The following is a 22360-nucleotide window of genomic DNA, read 5'->3' as shown; positions in this document are numbered from 1 at the left end:
AATACTGCCCCCTGTGTACAAGAATATAACTACTATAATACTGCCCCCTGTGTACAAGAATATAACTACTATAATACTGCCCCTATATACAAGAATATAACTACTATAATACTGCCTCCTGTGTACAAGAATATAACTACTATAATACTGCTCCTATATACAAGAATATAACTACTATAATACTGCTCCTATATACAAGAATATAACTACTATAATACTGCCCCTATATACAAGAATATAACTACTATAATACTGCCACTATGTACAAGAATATAACTACTATAATACTGCCCCCTGTGTACAAGAATATAACTACTATAATACTGCCCCTATATACAAGAATATAACTACTATAATACTGCCCCTATGTACAAGAATATAACTACTATAATACTGCCCCCTATGTACAAGAATATAACTACTATAATACTGCTCCTATGTACAAGAATATAACTACTATAATACTGCTCCTATATACAAGAATATAACTACTATAATACTGCTTCTATGTACAAGAATATAACTACTATAATACTGCCCCTATGTACAAGAATATAACTACTATAATACTGCCCCCTATGTACAAGAATATAACTACTATAATACTGCCCCCTGTGTACAAGAATATAACTACTATAATACTGCCCCCTGTGTACAAGAATATAACTACTATAATACTGCCCCTATATACAAGAATATAACTACTATAATACTGCCCCTATGTACAAGAATATAACTACTATAATACTGCCCCTAGGTACAAGAATATAACTACTATAATACTGCCCCTATGTACAGGAATATAACTACTATAATACTGCCACTATGTACAAGAATATAACTACTATAATACTGCCCCCTATGTACAAGAATATAACTACTATAATACTGCCCCCTGTGTACAAGAATATAACTACTATAATACTGCCCCCTATGTGTAAGAAGTTGCAATGCTATTCACCTTCGATGATGTGTTTCCGGGACAAGCCCCTCTCTGTTTCTGCTCTGTAGAGAAAGGTTGAAAGAGGAAAAAGATAAAACTATTATTTCCATGAAATAAAATATAAGGTATACAAATTTTTATTATATTTTAATGAAGTCGTTTACTTATATAGAGACTAAACTGACTTGTATCTTAAAGTGACGGTATCACCTACATTATTTTAATACTTATATCCCCCTAATAATATAAGGTGGCGGCCGTATTTAATGAATTAATGTTTCGAGGTTTTCTTTACAGCTGCCCCTGGACAGGATCGGAGGCGCTGACTTCTATAGGAGTGCACTGTTGGCTCTGTTTCCTATGCCGAGGTCATTGGCAGCAGTTACGGGTTCCTCCTATCATTCTCGCCCCATAACAGCAGTTTACACTAATCTGTCCCGTCTGATCTGGCGTCTCGGACACTTACTGGCCGCCCCAGTAGATTTTGGTTGTAACCACATAACTTGAGCGTCTAAAAAAGAACAGAAAATAAATAGATGTGAGATAATATAATATATTACTTGGATTAATGGACCCTGATTCATCATTACTGTTTTCTTCAGTTTTCTGGAGTAATTTGCTGCTTTTTTAGTGACTTTATTATTTGCCCATTTTTCTTTATACACATTTTGTTTTTTTTTAGTTTTATTTTCCTCAACAACTTTGCATTTCCAGATGTTTTAAGACAAATTCATGAAATGCGACTTTTAACATCTTTTTTGACGCTTCTTATTGTATTCTTTCAGCTTGGAATAAGGTTTCTGGTGGGGTTTTCAATTTGGCACATTTTTGCAACTTTTTAAATGCTTGGTTAAAAAAAATGGCTTAAAGGGCATTTGTCACCAAGTTTTTGCTATGTAATCTGAGAGCAGTATGATGTTGGTGCAGAGACCCTGATTCCAGTGATGTGTCACTGTGTTTTGTGGTTTCAAAAACATCAGTGTTTTATTAACAGGAGATTATCACCAGAGGACTAGGTGACTCGTGTCTCCCAGTCCAGCTTCTCTGTGTAACTCCATCCCCACCACTGATTGGCAGCTTTCTGTCAATATAGAGTGTACACAGTAAGCTACCAATCAGTGGTGGGGGCGGAGTTATTCAAAGAAAGCTGCCAATCAGGGGTGTGGGCGGAGTTATTCAGAGAAAGATGATAATCAGTGGTGGGACTGAGTTATTCAGAGAATGGTGCCAATCTGTGGTGTGGGTGGAGCTATTCAGAGAAAGCTGCCAATCAGTGGTGTGGGTGGGGTTATGCAAAGCTGCCAATCAGTGATGTGGGTGGGGTTACACAAAGCTGCCAATCAGTGATGTGGGTGTGGTTAATCAAAGCTGCCAATCAATGGTGTGGGTGGGGTTATACAAAGCTGCCAATCAGTGGTGTGGGTGGGGTTATACAAAGCTGCCAATCAGTGATGTGGGTGGGGTTACACAAAGCTGCCAATCAGTGATGTGGGTGGGGTTACACAAAGCTGCCAATCAGTGTTGTGGGTGTGGTTAATCAAAGCTGCCAATCAATGGTGTGGGTGGGGTTATACAAAGCTGCCAATCAGTAATGTTGGTGAGGTTATACAAAGCTGCCAATCAGTGATGTGGGTGTGGTTATACAAAGCTGCCAATCAGTGATGTGGGTGGGGTTACACAAAGCTGCCAATCAGTGATGTGGGTGGGTTATACAAAGCTGCCAATCAGTGATGTGGGTGGGGTTATACAAAGTTGCCAATCAGTGATGTGGGTGGGGTTACACAAAGCTGCCAATCAGTGATGTGGGTGGGGTTACACAAAGCTGCCAATTAGTGATGTGGGTGGGGTTATACAAAGCTGCCACTCAGTGATGTGGGTGGGGTTATACAAAGCTGCCAATCAGTGATGTGGGTGGGGTTACACAAAGCTGCCAATCAGTGATGTGGGTGGGGTTACACAAAGCTGCCAATCAGTGATGTGGGTGGGGTTATACAAAGCTGCCAATTAGTGATGTGGGTGGGGTATACAAAGCTGCCAATTAGTGATGTGGGTGGGGTTATACAAAGCTGCCACTCAGTGATGTGGGTGGGGTTATACAAAGCTGCCAATCAGTGATGTGGGTGGGGTATACAAAGCTGCCAATCAGTGATGTGGGTGGGGTTACACAAAGCTGCCAATCAGTGATGTGGGTGGGGTTACACAAAGCTGCCAATCAGTGATGTGGGTGGGGTTATACAAAGCTGCCACTCAGTGATGTGGGTGGGGTTAAACAAAGCTGCCAATCAGTGATGTGGGTGGGGTTATACAAAGCTGCCACTCAGTGATGTGGGTGGGGTTAAACAAAGCTGCCAATCAGTGGTGTGGGCGGGGTTATACAAAGCTGCCACTCAGTGATGTGGGTGGGGTTATACAAAGCTGCCAATCACTGATGTGGGTGGGGTATACAAAGCTGCCAATCAGTGGTGTGGGCGGGGTTATACAAAGCTGCCAATCAATGATGTGGGTGGGGTTATACAAAGCTGCCAATCAGTGGTGTGGGTGGGATTATACAAAGCTGCCAATCAGTGATGTGGGTGGGGTTATACAAAGCTGCCAATCAGTGATGTGGGTGGGGTTACACAAAGCTGCCAATCAGTGATGTGGGTGGGGTTACACAAAGCTGCCAATCAGTGATGTGGGTGGGGTTATACAAAGCTGCCAATTAGTGATGTGGGTGGGGTATACAAAGCTGCCAATTAGTGATGTGGGTGGGGTTATACAAAGCTGCCACTCAGTGATGTGGGTGGGGTTATACAAAGCTGCCAATCAGTGATGTGGGTGGGGTATACAAAGCTGCCAATCAGTGATGTGGGTGGGGTTACACAAAGCTGCCAATCAGTGATGTGGGTGGGGTTACACAAAGCTGCCAATCAGTGATGTGGGTGGGGTTATACAAAGCTGCCACTCAGTGATGTGGGTGGGGTTAAACAAAGCTGCCAATCAGTGATGTGGGTGGGGTTATACAAAGCTGCCACTCAGTGATGTGGGTGGGGTTATACAAAGCTGCCAATCAGTGATGTGGGTGGGGTTATACAAAGCTGCCAATTAGTGATGTGGGTGGGGTATACAAAGCTGCCAATTAGTGATGTGGGTGGGGTTATACAAAGCTGCCACTCAGTGATGTGGGTGGGGTTAAACAAAGCTGCCAATCAGTGATGTGGGTGGGGTTATACAAAGCTGCCACTCAGTGATGTGGGTGGGGTTACACAAAGCTGCCAATCAGTGATGTGGGTGGGGTTATACAAAGCTGCCAATTAGTGATGTGGGTGGGGTATACAAAGCTGCCAATTAGTGATGTGGGTGGGGTTATACAAAGCTGCCACTCAGTGATGTGGGTGGGGTTATACAAAGCTGCCAATCAGTGATGTGGGTGGGGTATACAAAGCTGCCAATCAGTGATGTGGGTGGGGTTACACAAAGCTGCCAATCAGTGATGTGGGTGGGGTTACACAAAGCTGCCAATCAGTGATGTGGGTGGGGTTATACAAAGCTGCCACTCAGTGATGTGGGTGGGGTTAAACAAAGCTGCCAATCAGTGATGTGGGTGGGGTTATACAAAGCTGCCACTCAGTGATGTGGGTGGGGTTATACAAAGCTGCCAATCAGTGATGTGGGTGGGGTATACAAAGCTGCCAATCAGTGGTGTGGGCGGGGTTATACAAAGCTGCCAATCAATGATGTGGGTGGGGTTATACAAAGCTGCCAATCAGTGGTGTGGGTGGGATTATACAAAGCTGCCAATCAGTGATGTGGGTGGGGTTACACAAAGCTGCCAATCAGTGGTGTGGGTGGGATTATACAAAGCTGCCAATCAGTGATGTGGGTGGGGTTATACAAAGCTCAGCATTTTGAGCTCTGCCATATTTACAGCAGAGAAAACATTGATTGCAGCACAACTACTGCACCCAGTAAACTAAGTGATACATCACTGGAATCAGGGTCTCTGCCCCTACACCAGGCTGCTGTCAGATAAGGTAGCAAAAACCTGATGACAGATTCCCTTTAAATACAAAAATAAAGAGCATTTTTTATTTTGTGCCAAATTCATCACCTCTCCGCTCCATACTTCCCCCGTGTGAAGAATTTAGAGCAAAAACCATCAGCAAATACCAGAAATATGACTTCAAGAAATCGTAAATGATGTATCGGGCCTGTAGATATGAGGAGCATAGACAGGTAGAGAGATATGACTTCTTACCTCCATTCTTTCTTCTTAAGAATATTTCCCAGAGTCTTCTCTGCTCTGTTCAAAGATCAGACGATAAATTGTAATTACAGACACATAATCTTTCCCATCATAGGAAAAGCAGGAACATAAATCCCTCCTGCTGCCCTCCTCCTCTAGGCTTTACACCTGATACATCAGTCACTGTATTGCAGAACTTTCCCTGTAATCGAGACTTTCTCGCGAGACCTAGCATTGCCTTCTCCATACAGAATTGCACCCCATGGCTTCCGCCCTCATTTTGAGGATAGTGGACACGGCCCTATAAATTATATCCTTTGGTTGATCTCTGAGCCTCATCGAGCCATGGTCTTCATATCGTGCCCCGATGACTAGTAGGAGGCTAAATCCACTGGAGACAAGTTGCAATATTTCACTTTATTTCTATAGGATAAACTATCAGGGAAGGTATCGCTGTACTGTCAGTCATTAGGACCGGTTATTGGAGCAGCTTATTTGTTATCTTACTCTTCACTTTGTTGATTACTTTGTATGTGATACAAAACTTCCATTCATGACCTATGCAGAAGTGTGCAAAACGAGAGACCATCTACACTGTCACGATTCCTCTGCTCAGATTGTCTGGGACTCAGTGATGGACAGCTCTGTCATCCTATCCTGTGCTGGGTTGTGCTGGGCGGTCAGAGCTTTGATTGGCAGCTCGATTGACCTATCTGAGACTGGGATTGCCCTGCTAATTAGGGGAGCTGTCTGGCCCAGATCACTGCCAGAAAAAAAGCTTATGCTCACTGGTGTGTTTGTCTGATCTTTGTGCTGTAAATTCTGATCTTCAGCTGCTAACCTTTGAGCCATGTTCTGACTACTCATTTGTTATTGCCCCTTTGCATCTGATCTTCTGCTGCTGACCTTTGGATCGTGTCCTGACTACCTGTTTGTTATTGTCCCTTTGCTTCTGATATTCTGTTGCTGACCTTTGGACCGTCTTCTATCCGTTTGTTATTGCACATTTGCTTCTGATCTTCTGCTGCTGACCTTTGGACTGTGTTCTGACTATCTGTTTGTTATTGCCCCTTTGCTTCTGATCTTCTGCAGCTGACCTTTGGACCTTGTTCTGACTACCCGCTTGTTATTGCCCCTCTGCTTCTGATATTCTGCTGCTGACCTTTTGACCATGTTCTGACTATCCGTTTGTTATTGCCCTTTGCTTCTGATCTTCTGCTGCTCACCTTTGGACCATGTTCTAACTATCTGTTTGTTATTGCCCCTTTGCTTTTGATCTTCTGCGGCTGACCTTTGGCCCTTGTTCTGACTACCCGCTTGTTATTGCCCCTTTGCTTCTGATATTCTGCTTATGACCTTTGGACTATATTCTGACTACCGATTTGTTATTGCCCCTTTGCTTCTGATCTGGTGCTGTGCTGACCTTTGGACTGTGTTCTGACTACTCGTTTGTTATTGCCCTTTGGTTTATTCTCTATTTCTCTGGTATTCTGACCCTGGCATGTGACCTGACTTACGACTTCGTATTTTCCTTTGGTTTGCTACGTGCTCTTTTGGTATTCACACCTGCAATCAGGCACAGCACGTATCTCTGATGTGACTCAAGCACACGGAACTCTATTTTCCCATATGACTCCTGAGGAACCACATCATGGGGGGGGGAAACGCGTAGAGGTGAGACCTGAACACAGATAAGTGTATCAGGTTTTTTAACTGTTTATTGGTTTTTTCACCATTTGTGGACTTGTAACCAGGATATAGGCATGCACCAAGTTATACATGAGTATTTTGCCATTAGAATATAAAATTTACTTGAACTAGGCTAAATGTGCTATAAATACGCCTTTATCTATGTATATATATTTGGGGAGTGGAGGTGATACACCCCCCTCTACTTTGTGTAATAGTCGCAATTAAGTTTGGTGAGCCGTAAAGAATACCCTAGTTTTTTTCTGGTTTAAGTATTTTTAAATAGTCCTGGCTTCATCTATGGTCTGACCGAATTATAGAGGTCCGTGGCTACGGTTCACTAGTGTAGCCCCTGAGGCAACACCTGTTTATAGGATCCCCAATCTTTGTAGGGATTCAGTAAGGGTCAACAGGGACAGCCGCCGAGGAGTGGGGGCGCCATTTTTCGTTCAAGAGGGTGCCAACCTCCGCTGACAGGCAGGGACATCCGGTTAGGGACTCTGGAGTGTGTACTAGCCTTTAGAGCAGGTCAGATATATAAGTATATAGGGCTTTGTACGGTCAGACCAGCCCTTTGGGGCTGAGACACTTTTTTGGTGAATTACCACTTGGCATTGGTTTGGTGTGTGTATTATTTTTGGGCCCTAAGGTGTGGGCTATCTAGGGGTATCAATAGCAGTAGAGTATTCCCATATAAGTTTAGGGACTCATAGGGCTTATAGGGCTAGCCGTCGAGGAGCGGGGGCGCCATATTGCGTTCAAGAGGGTGCCAACCTCCGCAGACAGGCAGGGGGCATCTTAGGGACGTGTAGAACCTATACTCTATCCATTTGCTCCCACCCATTGCCCTCTATCCATCGGGCCAGGCTTTTATTGACCCTCTCCCACCAAAAGGGGTTTGGGTGTTGTGTTAGTTTTTAATCTTAGTTTTTGGAATAAAGTTATTGTTAATATTAGTTTTTGTCCTATATTTTGTGAATACTAATTTGGATAATCGAGTATTATACTTCTCCCCAATATAATATTTATTACCAGAAAGCAAAGGTAAAGTGCAAATGGAGCAAAATTCCATCTCCTAATGTCCATAAGATAATAATAGCAAACACATAGTTTAATAACAACGCTAGTGTGGTAATAATAACTCCAATATCAAATTATATAGCGGTATGGCAATGCAATGATGAAATGTTGGATGCCAAAAAACTTAGCTAAAGTGTGAGTGGAGAAAAGAACCAGCTCCTAGTGTCTATGATATAATGGTATTGCCGACATGCGAAAGCAGCGAAACCATAAATATAGAAAAATGTACTACCGATAGAGTAGCAAAGGTTCATACAACATTGAAGATGTATGATAAAAACCATGATGCAGGGCAGATAGCAAGGTCCATGCGTACAATCTGTAATGAAGAGGAAGAGAGAAACCCACGCGTTTTGCCACTGGCTTTGTGGCTTCCTCAGGGGTAATGCATTAGAGGTTGGACTTTAGGTCTACTATTGACATGTTGGGAATTGCATATGTAGCCTGTTGGCTGTTTTAACTGTTTTCAACTGTATGGGGTCTTTTTGTCCTGTTATGTGATTAATATACAGTGAATATTTGTATTGATGATCCTTTCTTTGGCATACTTCTTTTTCTTTTGCATAGTCCATTCTGATTTGGTATGCCTTAGGCTGATCCCTGTCAACAGGGCAGTGCTCTCTATGGATCATTGTATCAAAACTTCCATGCATCCTACCCCTCACCCCACAAAAAAATATTTAAAAGTTGTATGTACCATAAAGTGATACCAACCAATGAATATTAGCTTGACCCTATGGAGAAAGTTACGACTGTGAGAATCTTGCTCCTTAAAAAAGTTGAATGTGCACTAAAGTGGTACCAATGAAAAGTTACTCGACTCGATGGAGAAAGCTACGACTGTAAGACTCCTACTCCTCCCACCCAAAAAGAATTGGAGTAAAAAGTCGTATGTACCCTAAAGTGGTACTAATGAAAATTAACTCAACCATACGGAGAAAGTTACGACTGAGAATCCTGCTCCTCAACCCCAAGAAAAGGATTAAAAAGTTGTATGTACACTAAAGTGGTACCAATGAAAAGTTACTCGACCCGATGGAGAAAGCTATGACTGTAAGACTCCTACTCCGCCCCCTTCCCCCCAAAAAAGGAGTAAAAAGTCATATGTACCCTAAAGCAGTACCAATGAAAATTAACTCAACTATACGGAGAAAGTTGCGACTGAGAATCCTGCTCCTCCACCCCAAGAAAAGGATTAAAAAGTTGTATGTACACTAAAGTGGTACCAATGAAAAATTACTCGACCCGATGGAGAAAGCTACGACTGTAAGACTCCTACTCCTCCCTACCCAAAAAAATAGAAGTAAAAAGTCGTATGTACCCCAAAGTGGTACTAATGAAAATTAACTCAGCCATACGGAGAAAGTTACGACTGAGAATCCTGCTCCTCCACCCCAAGAAAAGGATTAAAAAGTTGTATGTACAGTACACTAAAGCGGTACCAATGAAAAGTTACTCGACCCGATGGAGAAAGCTACAACTGTGAGACTCCTGCTCCGCCCCTTTCCCCCCCAAAAAGGATTAATAAACAGTCTTATGTACCCTAAAGTGGTACTAATGAAAATTAGTTTGACCTAATGGAGAAGTTACGAGTGTGAGAATACGGCAACACAAACTATTTTTTAAAGTAGTCAAAATAACCACAATGAGATTTATCTGTATTTATTTTGACCCACAAAATTAAGGTAAAATGACACCTATACCGCACAGTAAAATAAAATGGTAAAATTTCTAGGGTTTTTTTTACCCACCTCTCAATAATAATAACAGAATTTAAGGATGTTGCATATTCTCTAAAATAGTGTGAATAAAAAATTACAACTTATCCTACAAAAAAATTGTTAAGCCGTTATATGACTACATCAACACAAGGCTTAAAAAAAATGCTAAAATAGCCACATACGTATAGTAGTTACAGGAAAATACACTACATAGCAGCTATACAGAAAAATTATGCATATTTATCGAGTCGTTTGAGTTTCTGGTGAAGCTCCCCTTACCATGACCTTCACACTTTTGTCCCTAGACCCAAGTGTATGTATAACACAGTTTCCTACAAGAGTCAAACATTTTCCCCGAGTATCTGATCCTTCAATAGCAATGAGATTGATTAAATGCAAATCGCCTGAACCCAGTCATCATTTAATATTAAACCATATAAAAATTCAATTTATGAGTCCGAGGCGATCCTGGCTTCAAAACATCTTGGCAAGTGCATCTGGCCGGAATACATAAGATCTTCATCATCTCATTTTCACAATCGTTCGTTAGCCTCGAGCAGAACCTAGACAAAGATCAGTCTAGTAGGAAGTCCCTGTTCTCTTTATATTGCCAAATGGGAGGTAAAGAATTGGCAACCGCCCTACAAATTTTGTCAATAATTATCAGCCTTTTGACAACCAGATCATTTGATATTAGATCTCCTTCAGAACAGGATTTACTATGGCCAAAGCTATTCCCGCATTGACGCCAACTACAAAATCAGGGAACGTGAGCTCCATCTCAATGCCTGTCCAAGCACATTATTAAATTGATGGTTCCGTAATCACAGAGTGAAACGATCACTCACCGACACGTATTTTAGTCTACATTGGCCAGTGAGGGTTTTTTTAAAACTCATTTCGATGACACCAGATGAAGAACAAATGATCTTTCTGGGAAACTTTCTTTCCAAACAGATTATATTTTGGCCTAGCGGATGAAAGTTTTTAACCATGGCCAACTTTTTTCTCGATGATGAAGATCTGTCATCAGTCAACTTAAATAATTATTGTTAAATTTCACCTGACAGGTGATTAATGTGGTTGAAATCGTCCATTTTGATCAACTTTAGGCTAGTGTATATGTATATGTATGTGGCCACCTTAAGAAGCGAGGCTTTTTCTTACAAGTCAGGACTTAAGAGAACTGATTCATGTGACCAATCTTGGGTTCTGCTAAATAGCTGTGTTCATGGACGGAAGGGTATTTTGCAGTAAGCTATTTTCTAAGCCAGTAGCCGTTATTACTGGACCTTCTTAGCCCTATCAGGGTGTTGTCTGCCTTAATATAAATAAGCCTGTCCTGATGGAAGCCCATAATGAATGGGTGATCCAATTCTCTAAAATTGGTGGCCCATCTTATTAGATCAACTGGGGTCCAACTCTTGGCATCCCTGCCAATCAGCTCAAATGAGCACTGTGCCCTCTTGTTTGCCCAGGTCTTTCATGCACAATGCCAAGCTTTTAGCAGTGTCTTTACTTGGTATTACAGCTTTGTCTCACGCACTTGAATGCATTTGTGTGGCTGAAATAATCTCCGAACAGCCTTTTAAACTGCTCCTCAAGCTCCTAAGTTTTTACTTTCCATCCACCCCTCCGCCAGCCTCTTCTTACCTGCCGGCCGCGTACACCTCAGCAGTGTCGAACAGATTAATGCCATGTTCATAGGCAACAGTCATGAGATTTTCTGCTACCTGGTGGAAAGTTAAACAGGTAGGGTCAGCAGCCCCATTCATTGTTCTCCAGACCCAACCATATGTCTCACACCGGCCCCATTTCCTCCCAGAGCTGATCTGTTCACCCTCTCCAGCTGCATTCCTTACCTCATCTGAAATCTGAGATCCAAATGTTACCCAGGTTCCTACAGAAAGAGGGTGAGAGGAATGGTTAGTGATCATATGGGGACAACCAAGTTTGTCAACACATATGCAAGATAGTATCCAAAAAGTTCCACAGTAGCTTCCATATCAAACTGTATTGTGTAGGTCCCTAAAAAACTTTGGACCAATCAATTTTTCATTTTTGTGCATTCTTTTTTTTCTTTTTCATAACTTTTTTATTTTTCCAATGACATAGCCATAGTAGAGCTTTTTTTGCAGGAAATTGACACCATTCATTTAACCACATAATGTGCCAAATGAGGCTACTTTCACACTAGCGTTTTCTGCAATCCGTCACAATGCGTCACTTTGCAGAAAAAACACAACCTGCAAAAGTGCTTGAAGGATGCGTTTTTTCCCCATAGACTTGCATTGACTACGCATTTGCGACGGATTGCCACACGTCGCATCCGTCGAGTGACGGATGCGTCGTGCTTCTGCGGACCATCGGGAGCAAAAAACGCTACATGTAACGTTTTTTGCTCCTGACGGACCACTTTTTCCGACCGCGCATGCGCGGCCAGAACTCCGCCCCCACCTCCCCGCACCTTACAATGGGGCAGCGGATGCGCCGGAGAAATGCATCCGCTGCCTCCATTGTGCAATGCGCTAAACGCTAGTGTCGGAATCTCTCCCCGACACATTGCGACGGGGAGATTCCGACGCTAATGTGAAAGTAGCCTTAGGCTAGATTCCCACAATGAGTTTTTTGGTGAGTTTTTTACACTGCCTATTTTTTTTAAAAATCCAAGCAACCTATTTTACTTAACGGGTGCAGATGATTAAAAATGAGCTTATCACTGTCGGGGCGAGTCAAATTTGTCTCAAGCTTTACAAAAAAGTTTAGATTCGCCCTGATTCTGTTTGACATTTTGCTGCATTATAGACAACTGGGAAGGAGTTAAAAAATACTTCTACTCATCTAGTCCTCACCTGGCTCGGCTTCAGTCATCTTCTTTTGTCCAGTAACCAGTGCAGATTTTTCAAAGGCATCTTCGGCTCCTCACCCATTGCAGCATCACAAAGTCAATGGGACTTGTCTTTTCTGAAGTGGGAACAGGCATGGAAGATGCCTTCGAAGGGATTGCACCAGTGACTGGACCTAAGAAGAAAACCGAACTGCAGCAGGTCTGTGGCAAATTCAACAAATCCGCTCATCTCTATTCATGATCTATTTTGTAATAGCCTCTTTTGTCATTGAGGGTAGGGTCACACATGGTGGATAATGCGGGTATAATTTACACAAAATGTTTATTGATCCAGTTGAAAGCCGCCGCAACATCCATGCTGACCTTAACTTGTGACCTTATATGAAGAGTAAAATATAGCTTAATACGGAATAAGCAATAATTAAACAATCTACAAAAAAGCTCACATCTGGCCCCGAGACTAAATTGTAACACATGGAGGCAGATTTATCACTAGTGACAGCAAGATACGGGGCAACGTGAAAATGCCATTAGCACTTCTGTGATTTTTACATGTAGTTTTGATATCTGGCAAATGCTGGGTGTAGATGAGGTTTTCAATTCACTACATCCTAGGGAAAGAAATGACGAAGCAGCTGGAATATGACTAGTAGTAGTCATAGTAGAAATTAGAAATTATTTTCAATCTTCGAATTTGGCCTTTTTATCGTAAATAAACCATTATTCTTTTCGGATAGGGAGGGGGTTGCTCCCTGCCGAGAATCTCATCAATCATCCATTGAGCCACTATGCTAATGGTTGACGTTAAAATCTTGTAGTCAGCAAAACAGAAACGATGAAGCTTTATGGAGCAGAGTTCTTTAGTCCTCAGGCGTTAATGTTAATCCCTGGGTTGAGCATAATGTTGGAGAACATCACAAAGAGGGTATGTTGACTAATTGTGGAGCTCCGCATATCATTAAGAAGACCCTCATAATAGGTTTTTATTACTATTGTATTTTTTTTATATAAGCATTGTGCCATCATGAAGGGTGCGTGTAGCTTGTGGTTTATATGATGCTGGAGGAGAGGGTAGAATCAGCTCAAATAAAGGTAGTCATGCACTTGATGACGGTGATGGCTGAATGCTCGTTTTCCCATCAGCTTACCCTTCTGACCCCTCTGCCCACATGATCACATGCCTCTGCTATGTGCGCATGTGTTCTCATAAGTAGAGGCAAATGGGCCAACACCAAACACATCTATGGTGACAGCTTGTATCACATGAGAACAACCTGTCCAATACATCTTTATATTGACAGCTACTGTCAAGTAAGAGTAAGCTATATTGGAGAAAAACAGAAAGAGAAGACGGTGCTTTGTGAAATAGTTTAATATTCTTGATGTAATTACAGCCATTAGAGATGAGCTGAACTATTCGTGGTGGATCGGGTTCAAGTCAAATTTCCTGAAATTCGTGGTTCCTCACAAATTTGATCACTTTGAGATTTGATTCTCAAAATAAAAATGCCGGACCTCCATTTTGATGAATCACTTAGGACTGGCAAAAAAAAAAACCTTTGCCATATTCCCGGTCGCTTAACTCTAGGCCAGGACTTCCGTTGGCGATTAGGACTTGGTGGGTTACTGCGCACTGTCACGTTGTGTGCCGCAACCTTACAACATGCAGTAACCGGGCAGGAAGTCCTGGCTTACAGTGAAGAGGATGGAGATCGAAAAGAAGAGAACTGGAAGCCAGGCAGTGAGCAGGGCGGCAGATGGAGAGGTCAGAGGTGAGGTATTTGCCTTTTATGTCTTTTGCTTCTTACATTTATTATGCTTTGAGGTCTAGAGAAATCCCAGATCATAACAATGAACATTCAGTTTGAAATTTGGGCATAAAACCCCAAACAATTTGCTCATTGATACCCTCTACAATTCAATGAATATTTTTTTTTTACTTGGAGTTTTAATTACACATTTTGGAGAGCAGTTCCCCATTGTCAGACTGTCTGCCTAAAGGTATGTACTCCCCGAAACGTGTCACTGAAATTCCAAATAAAGGATATTTTACTCTTCAATTAATCTTCCATCTGCCCTTCAACACCGACATCTCATCTGGGTATCCAGCTGCACCTTCAGGGTGTTTTCTCCTCCATACCAAAGTACAACAGTATAGCCAACTAGCATGGTAACGAAAATAGAAATCAGAAATCTGTACCACTAGTAGCACCAAGACCTAAACGGCCTATCACCAAACGCATACCAACTACGCAAAGGAAAAAGATGATTCACGGCCAAAGTATTAGCAAAAAATGTATAAACTTTATTAATATAAAAAATACACAAGTGTATGGGAAGTGATATGAAAACATGGCGCCACAAAGCTGGACGCTGCAGAAAAAGCAACCGGAGGCACGTACACAGAGAAGACAGTCCACATAATATACTAATCACATACTGCCTATCATAATAAAAGCCGAATTGCACTAAACCAGGAAAAAACCTAAAACATAACAATAATAAATACGGCTATATGTGGCAGAAACCCATTGGAGTGGGAAATCAGATTATCGGCGGTGATACCTACAGGCTACAGTCCCAGGGATACTAATAAATAGTACAGAGTAGAAGTATAAGTGTACCGGGACCTAGCACTGCCTATCAATACAATAATAGTTACATCAATGATACGACCAATAGCAAATATCACCGAATAGTACCCACCGCAATGTGGACTGAGGTTCCTGGGGACGTGCCTCCGCCCCAACGCACGTTTCGGTGCTCACACCTTCGTCAGGGGGCAGATACTGGACGTGAACAACGGATTTAAGAAGAGACGACCCCGGAAGTGTAAGACGGCGTGAACCGGAAATGACCGCACAGCGTCATGGCAACCACAACGCCGGCACACACCGGGAATAGCCGAAGGACGCCGAAGAGCACAGGGGCCCCATGTGATCCAGAGCGTCCAACGACCGACCCGGACATGCGCAGGCGCACTATCACCAGACAGCCTGCACGGAGTAGACAGCCACAATAGGTAATACAGCACTTTGCGATCTGAGGACTTAGTAAGTGAAACAACTCTGGGCACAGTACATATCGGAGCACACATAAATAGTGCAAAACAGCAAATGACAGTGCTATAGACCGGACATATATATACATGAAATGCACCAAAAATAAATAGGAGTCATTTTAATAGCAAATACAAATAGCTGCCACCGAGATCGCGTACCCAAGAATAGAAACTGAATAAATGGAAGAAACGAACATACAGTCTAATAGACCCAACACAGACATCAGTAGGGAAGATCACAAGTAATCAAAGCTGCCTACATACCCAGTAAATCTTACATATATTATAAGTCTAGATGCCCCAGACAACTCCCTCCCCCACATATCAATGGAACACCACCAAAGCATAATAAATCCACCAATGCGATACATATAGGGAAGAAGTCCATGCAGATCCTCATATTGAAGGCATCCTAATCACGGGGATGATTTCCTTTGCTGGTAGGCAAGACTTGATCCAGGGGATAGGACTGCTCAGGGCAGAAACAAATCCATACGGAGTCAGCTAGTACTAAAAGAAAATAACAGCGGTTAAAAACAAAAATTAAAAACAATACTAAAAAGCAGCGACCACACCATGACGCCACCTCAGCAACACCAATGACTATAGGAAAGGGGCATAACTGATGTTATCATTAAGACCTGCCGGCTGGACCGTGTTGAGCGTCCAAATCCACCGTGACTCAACACGGGCCAGCGGCCCGGTGGCAGCTATTTGTATTTGCTATTAAAATGACTCCTATTTATTTTTGGTGCATTTCATGTATATATATGTCCGGTCTATAGCACTGTCATTTGCTGTTTTGCACTATTTATGTGTGCCCCGATATGTACTGTGCCCAGAGTTGTTTCACTTACTAAGTCCTCAGATCGCAAAGTGCTGTATTACCTATTGTGGCTGTCTACTCCGTGCAGGCTGTCTGGTGATAGTGCGCCTGCGCATGTCCGGGTCGGTCGTTGGACGCTCTGGATCACATGGGGCCCCTGTGCTCTTCGGCGTCCTTCGGCTATTCCCGGTGTGTGCCGGCGTTGTGGTTGCCATGACGCTGTGCGGTCATTTCCGGTTCACGCCGTCTTACACTTCCGGGGTCGTCTCTTCTTAAATCCGTTGTTCACGTCCAGTATCTGCCCCCTGACGAAGGTGTGAGCACCGAAACGCGCGTTGGGGCGGAGGCACGTCCCCAGGAACCTCAGTCCACATTGCGGTGGGTACTATTCGGTGATATTTGCTATTGGTCGTATCATTGATGTAACTATTATTGTATTGATAGGCAGTGCTAGGTCCCGGTACACTTATACTTCTACTCTGTACTATTTATTAGTATCCCTGGGACTGTAGCCTGTAGGTATCACCGCCGATAATCTGATTTCCCACTCCAATGGGTTTCTGCCACATATAGCCGTATTTATTATTGTTATGTTTTAGGTTTTTTCCTGGTTTAGTGCAATTTGGCTTTTATTATGATAGGCAGTATGTGATTAGTATATTATGTGGACTGTCTTCTCTGTGTACGTGCCTCCGGTTGCTTTTTCTGCAGCGTCCAGCTTTGTGGCGCCATGTTTTCATATCACTTCCCATACACTTGTGTATTTTTTATATTAATAAAGTTTATACATTTTTTGCTAATACTTTGGCCGTGAATCATCTTTTTCCTTTGCGTACAAAGTACAACAGGCAAGAGTAGGTCACATGAGAAGGATGGCCAGTCCAACGTTCATCCAATAATCGTTTTTTTGTGTAAGGACAGGCTAAAATCTTTCAACTATAATAGCAAACAGCGGAAAGGAGAAACATCCTTGAGTATCATGCTCTCCAGGAAAGAAAGGATCAGTGGGCATCCTTGTCTGGAGTCAAATTTCTGCAATAAGGTACGCAATGTCTGGTAAGGATTTAGACGGCCGGCTGTTGCCACACGCGTTTCACCCCAGCTTCACCCATTTTGGCAGAGCTGGCAGGAACCGACTTGAAAATGGCAAAATTCACAATACATTTGCACAACTTCACATTTTTTGAATTTTTTTTTGCGATTTTCAAAATATTTTATGCCAGGACACTGGTGGGTGCAGAACACTTTGAAAACCAAATTGCAAAAATAGTTTTCAGGCTCAAAAACAAGCAATAAAAAATAGAAATTTTATTGATGATTATATTAAAACAATTTTATCATCATACCAATAAATAGATACATAAAAACATAAAAAAAGACAAAGAGAAAAGGGTTCAAGTGACACCTAGTGTCACGTCCAAAGGCGGTTGGATTAATCAATAGGGCATAATTAAACTACATGCATATGAGTATACCAATGATAAGAAAGAGAAAACATACCAGCGCCTATAATCAATAAAAATAATCATAAATCGTAGAACCTGGCACTGAATAAGACTTATAGTGGACAGACTGCAACTCAGAATAACATCAAAAACCACAAGAACAAAAGCAGTCAAAAGGTCCAGTTATATGCAAATTATCAAAAAATCTTTATTAGAAATATAGGTGAACAGACAGCAGGGAATGGATTCCCTATGATAGCCTCAACACATATAGAAAGGGCACAGGTAGGTGTGCAACAGAGTATCCGATGCAAGGTATAATATACCACCCATTAAGGACACATATAACAGTCAAGTGACATGAATCACCATGAAGCATAGATACTTGGATGATACATACCCGTAGCTGGAAATAATGGTCACTGCGCACTCCCTATCGCGCCCACCCCGACGCGCGTTTCGGCGGATGCCTTTCTCAGAAAACATCCGCCGAAACGTGCGTCGGGGTGGGCGCGATAGGGAGTGCGCAGTGACCATTATTTCCAGCTACGGATATGTACCATCCAAGTATCTATGCTTCATGGTGATTCATGTCACTTGACTGTTATATGTGTCCTTAATGGGTGGTATATTATACCTTGCATCGGATACTCTGTTGCACACCTACCTGTGCCCTTTCTATATGTGTTGAGGCAATCATGGGGAATCCATTCCCTGCTGTCTGTTGACCTATATTTCTAATAATGATTTTTTGATAATTTGCATATAACTGGACCTTTTGACTGCTTTTGTTCTTGTGGTTTTTGATGCATATGAGTATGTGCAAAATGGCAAAATGAGCAGCAAATTAATGGTCATAAATATGTTAAATAACGCTTATAAGGCTACTAACTGCAAAAATTCATGAGGGCCTCATATCCAATATAACAATATAAACTAGCAAGTGCATAGTATATATAGGCACCTAAATGACAATCATATAAAAATAAGCCAAACCGTTACAATAATAATTTACCAAAAACGGCCTAATAAAGTCAGATTGCGATGCAATCCAGACCCCTTAAAGTGCATGAAGATAGTAAGAATAGCAGTGATGAAAATAAAGGTACACATAATAGACCAACCTTAAAGACGGACAGGGAAAACAACCCCAACGTGCGTTTCGCTGTTGTGCTTCCTCAGGGGGGCAAAAACAAGCTAGTAAAAAGAAAATAATTTTCCCAGGGTGTCAACCCTTGTTAGGAAGACAAAGAAAAAAGGGAATGCGGTCTAAGTGGAGAGTAATGTGGACCTCACAACAGGGGACCCAGCCACTAGGCGAGCTCCTATTGGATTTGTGCATCCAAGTAATGTTGAAGCAGCGTGTACAGCTCTACTCTACTATCGGGAGTTGAAGAAGAGGAGAATGTCTGCAGCGGATTCACTATGAGGGAACCTACTCCTCAGGTCTAGATTATATTCCTAGAGTAACACACAAAATTTACACACTTACCCAATCCCAAACAGGAGACTCGTAATCCAGACTTTCCTAGATTCCTGGTGAAAGATAAGAAGATTTTCAGGAAACATAGAAATAAAATGGATAGATAGATAGATAGATAGATAGATAGATAGATAGATAGATAGATAGATAACACAAAACAGATAGATAAGCAACAATTTTCATGTTAACATGGGTGCAAACCTCCCAAGGTTATCACTACAACCTCTTGTATACAAAGCCAAAAAATTAAATTCAGCGCTCCAAAGTCTAAGAGTCAGTTGGTGAGAAAATTGATTTTAATCGGCACATGCAATGTTTTTGCTCAAAATAGCAGATCCTTTCCCAATCCCTTTTTGGATGTAGATAGATAGATAAATACAGCGGCTTGCAAAAGTATTCACCCCTTTGCTTTTTACCTATTTTGTTTTATTACAACTTGTGCTTAAATGTTTTTGTAATCTGATTTGTGTGTGATGAATCAGCACTAATTAGTTTAAGTTGGTGAAGTGAGAAAAATATAGGCATAAATTAAATTTATAGGATCAAATAACTAAAACTTGGCCTGTGCATATGTATTCACCCATTTTGCTATGAAGCCCCTAAACAATTTCTGGTGTAACGAATTCCCTTCGTAAGTCGCATGCTTAGTGACAGGACGTCCACCTGTGTGCAATCTCAATGTCACATGTCTGTCAGTATATACACTTTATCTGTTCTGAAAGGCTACAGAGGCTGCAAGACCACTAACAAAAGGCACCACTAACCAAACACCATGAAGACCAAGGAGATCTCCAAGCAACACCACGAAGACCAAGAAGATCTCCAAACAACACCATGAAAACCAAGGAGATCTCCAAACAACACCATGAAAACCAAGGAGATCTCCAAACAACACCATGAAGACCAATGAGATATCCAAACAACAACATGAAGACCAGAGAGATCTTCAAACAACACCATGACTACCAAGGTGATCTCCAAACAAGTCAGAGACAACGTTATTGAGAAGTACAAGTCAGGGTTGGGTTATAAAAAAATGTCCCAATCTCGTATTTTTTCCCCGGAGTATCATCAAATCATTATCGTTAAATGGAAAGAACATGGTACAACCCCAAACCTGCCAAGAGATGGCAGCCCACCAAAACTCTCAGCCTGGGCAAGGAGGGCATTAATCAGAAAGGCAGAGAGAACAAAGGTAACCCTTAAGGATCTGCAAAGTTCCCAAGCAGAGACTGTAGTATCTGTCCATATAACCACAGTATGCCGTACAATCTATAGAGGTGGCTTTTATGGAAAAGTGGGCGGAAAAAAGCCTTTACTTACACAAAAAATTCTAAGGCTCGTTTTGATTATGTCAAAAGACATGTGGGAGACTCCTCAAATGTATGGAGGTGCTGTGGTCAGATGAGACCAAAATTTGACTTTTTGGCCACCAAGGTAAACCCTATGTCTGCCACCAAATCAACACAACTCATTACCCCAAGAACACCATCTGCTTGAGCAATACCTGAAGGTGCTAGAGCAATTTCACCTTCAGGAATGGGCAAAAATCCCAATGGCAAGATGTGGAAAGCTCATAGAGACTCATCCAAAGTGACTTGCAGATATAACTGCTGCAAAAGGAAGTTGTGACTTTAGGGGGGGTGAATAGTTATACACACTGAAGTTTTCAGTCATTTTGTCCTATTTGTTTTTTTGCTTTACAATAAAATGAAAACCAAATGTTCACAGTAGTAGGCATGGTCTTTACATGAACTGATGCAAACTAGTGATGAGCGAGTGTGCTCGTTACTCGAGATTTCCGGGCATGCTCGGGTGTTCTCAGAGTATCTCGGGCATGCTTGTGGATTATTTGTTTGTGTGCCCGCAGCCGCATAATTTGCGGCTGCTAGACAGCCTGAATACATGTGGGGATTTCCTAACAAACAGGCAATCCCTGCATGTGTTCAGGCTGTCTAGCAGCCGCAAATCATTCAGCTGAGGGGACACAAACATAATCTATGAGCACGCCCAAGATACTCGGAGAACACCCAAGCATGCTCAGAAAACTTGAGTAATGAGCACACTCGCTCATCACTAATGCAAACCCTAAAAAAATGCAAACCATAAAGAACCGTAAAAAATAGCAAAAGTCCAGTTTTTGAGGCAGCAGAGCCACTGTAGATAGATCGATAGATAGATAGGTCTTGGTCTTACAGTTGATTGTTTCTTCTGTTGCCCGCAGTGGATAGATCTAATTTGCTTTATATGAATGATTGGCTTGTAGATTTTCAATCGGCAGCAGGAGACCAGTAATAATAAATTCCCACTGTTAGATATTAATCACACTCTGTAGTAGCCGCCTGGGTTTCTTAGAAAGTCACGGGGAATAGCAATTTTTGGCTGTAACATTGATAGTCTCATGCCTCCTGTGATAAGGAATTACTCTTTCTGCAGGTGCTATAATATTTCTGGACCCTTGTTCTTCTCATTTTCATGACCTTCTACAATAACGATACCAGACTGATAATTCATCATGACTAGATCAATTTAAAATATGATCCATGTTTAATACTTTTACCAAATTAAATTCATCCCATAAAATATTCAACGACTGCATTTTACGTTACTTATTTATTTAGTGCTCGCTGTCATAACTCATCTGTTTATTGTGCGCCAGCCTGGTGAAATATTTAGGTCTACTAGCTAGAAATACACCATCGAAAAGCATACGGCTTCCTCTCGTCACAGCACACATTTCAAAACTTTATAATGTTGATATGGCTTTTAAGAAGGACCTGTCACCAAGTCAAAGTCAAGCTCCTTCCCATCAGTACCTGCAGTAGGAAAAACATATTGTCACTCCTGTTTCTCGGTGAGTATCCTTTTAACAGACCTGCCAACACCGTTAGTTCGACGTGTTTCATAAGTGGCAGTCCATTTTATATAGTCCATTTCCATTGTCGTAATAGGTCAAAAATGGAGTTGAAAGAAGGTTCTTCTCCACTCTGTTGCATTTTAGATAATGGTGGCCTAGCTCTGGAAGACCCAATGTAAAAG

The 22360-nt window shown here is 41.9% G+C and overlaps 1 protein-coding gene across 1 annotated transcript in view; it reads right to left on the bottom strand.

Moving 5' to 3' along the window:
- KCNAB3 (potassium voltage-gated channel subfamily A regulatory beta subunit 3) overlaps positions 1 to 22360 on the bottom strand; it is a 94854-nt gene that overhangs the window by 53797 nt on the left and 18697 nt on the right. Inside the window, exons 2-7 of the mRNA XM_069767409.1 lie at positions 19331 to 19374; positions 11521 to 11558; positions 11312 to 11391; positions 5181 to 5225; positions 1410 to 1454; positions 962 to 1005 (exon numbers count right to left, since the gene is read on the bottom strand). Of these exons, the coding sequence (XP_069623510.1) occupies positions 962 to 1005; positions 1410 to 1454; positions 5181 to 5225; positions 11312 to 11391; positions 11521 to 11558; positions 19331 to 19374 (296 nt within the window). The remainder of the gene's footprint in view (positions 1 to 961; positions 1006 to 1409; positions 1455 to 5180; positions 5226 to 11311; positions 11392 to 11520; positions 11559 to 19330; positions 19375 to 22360) is intronic.

Source organism: Ranitomeya imitator, chromosome 4 (genome assembly GCF_032444005.1).
Source record: "Ranitomeya imitator isolate aRanImi1 chromosome 4, aRanImi1.pri, whole genome shotgun sequence".
Lineage (NCBI taxonomy): Eukaryota > Metazoa > Chordata > Amphibia > Anura > Dendrobatidae > Ranitomeya > Ranitomeya imitator.
This window is presented reverse-complemented; position numbering and strand designations above follow the sequence as displayed.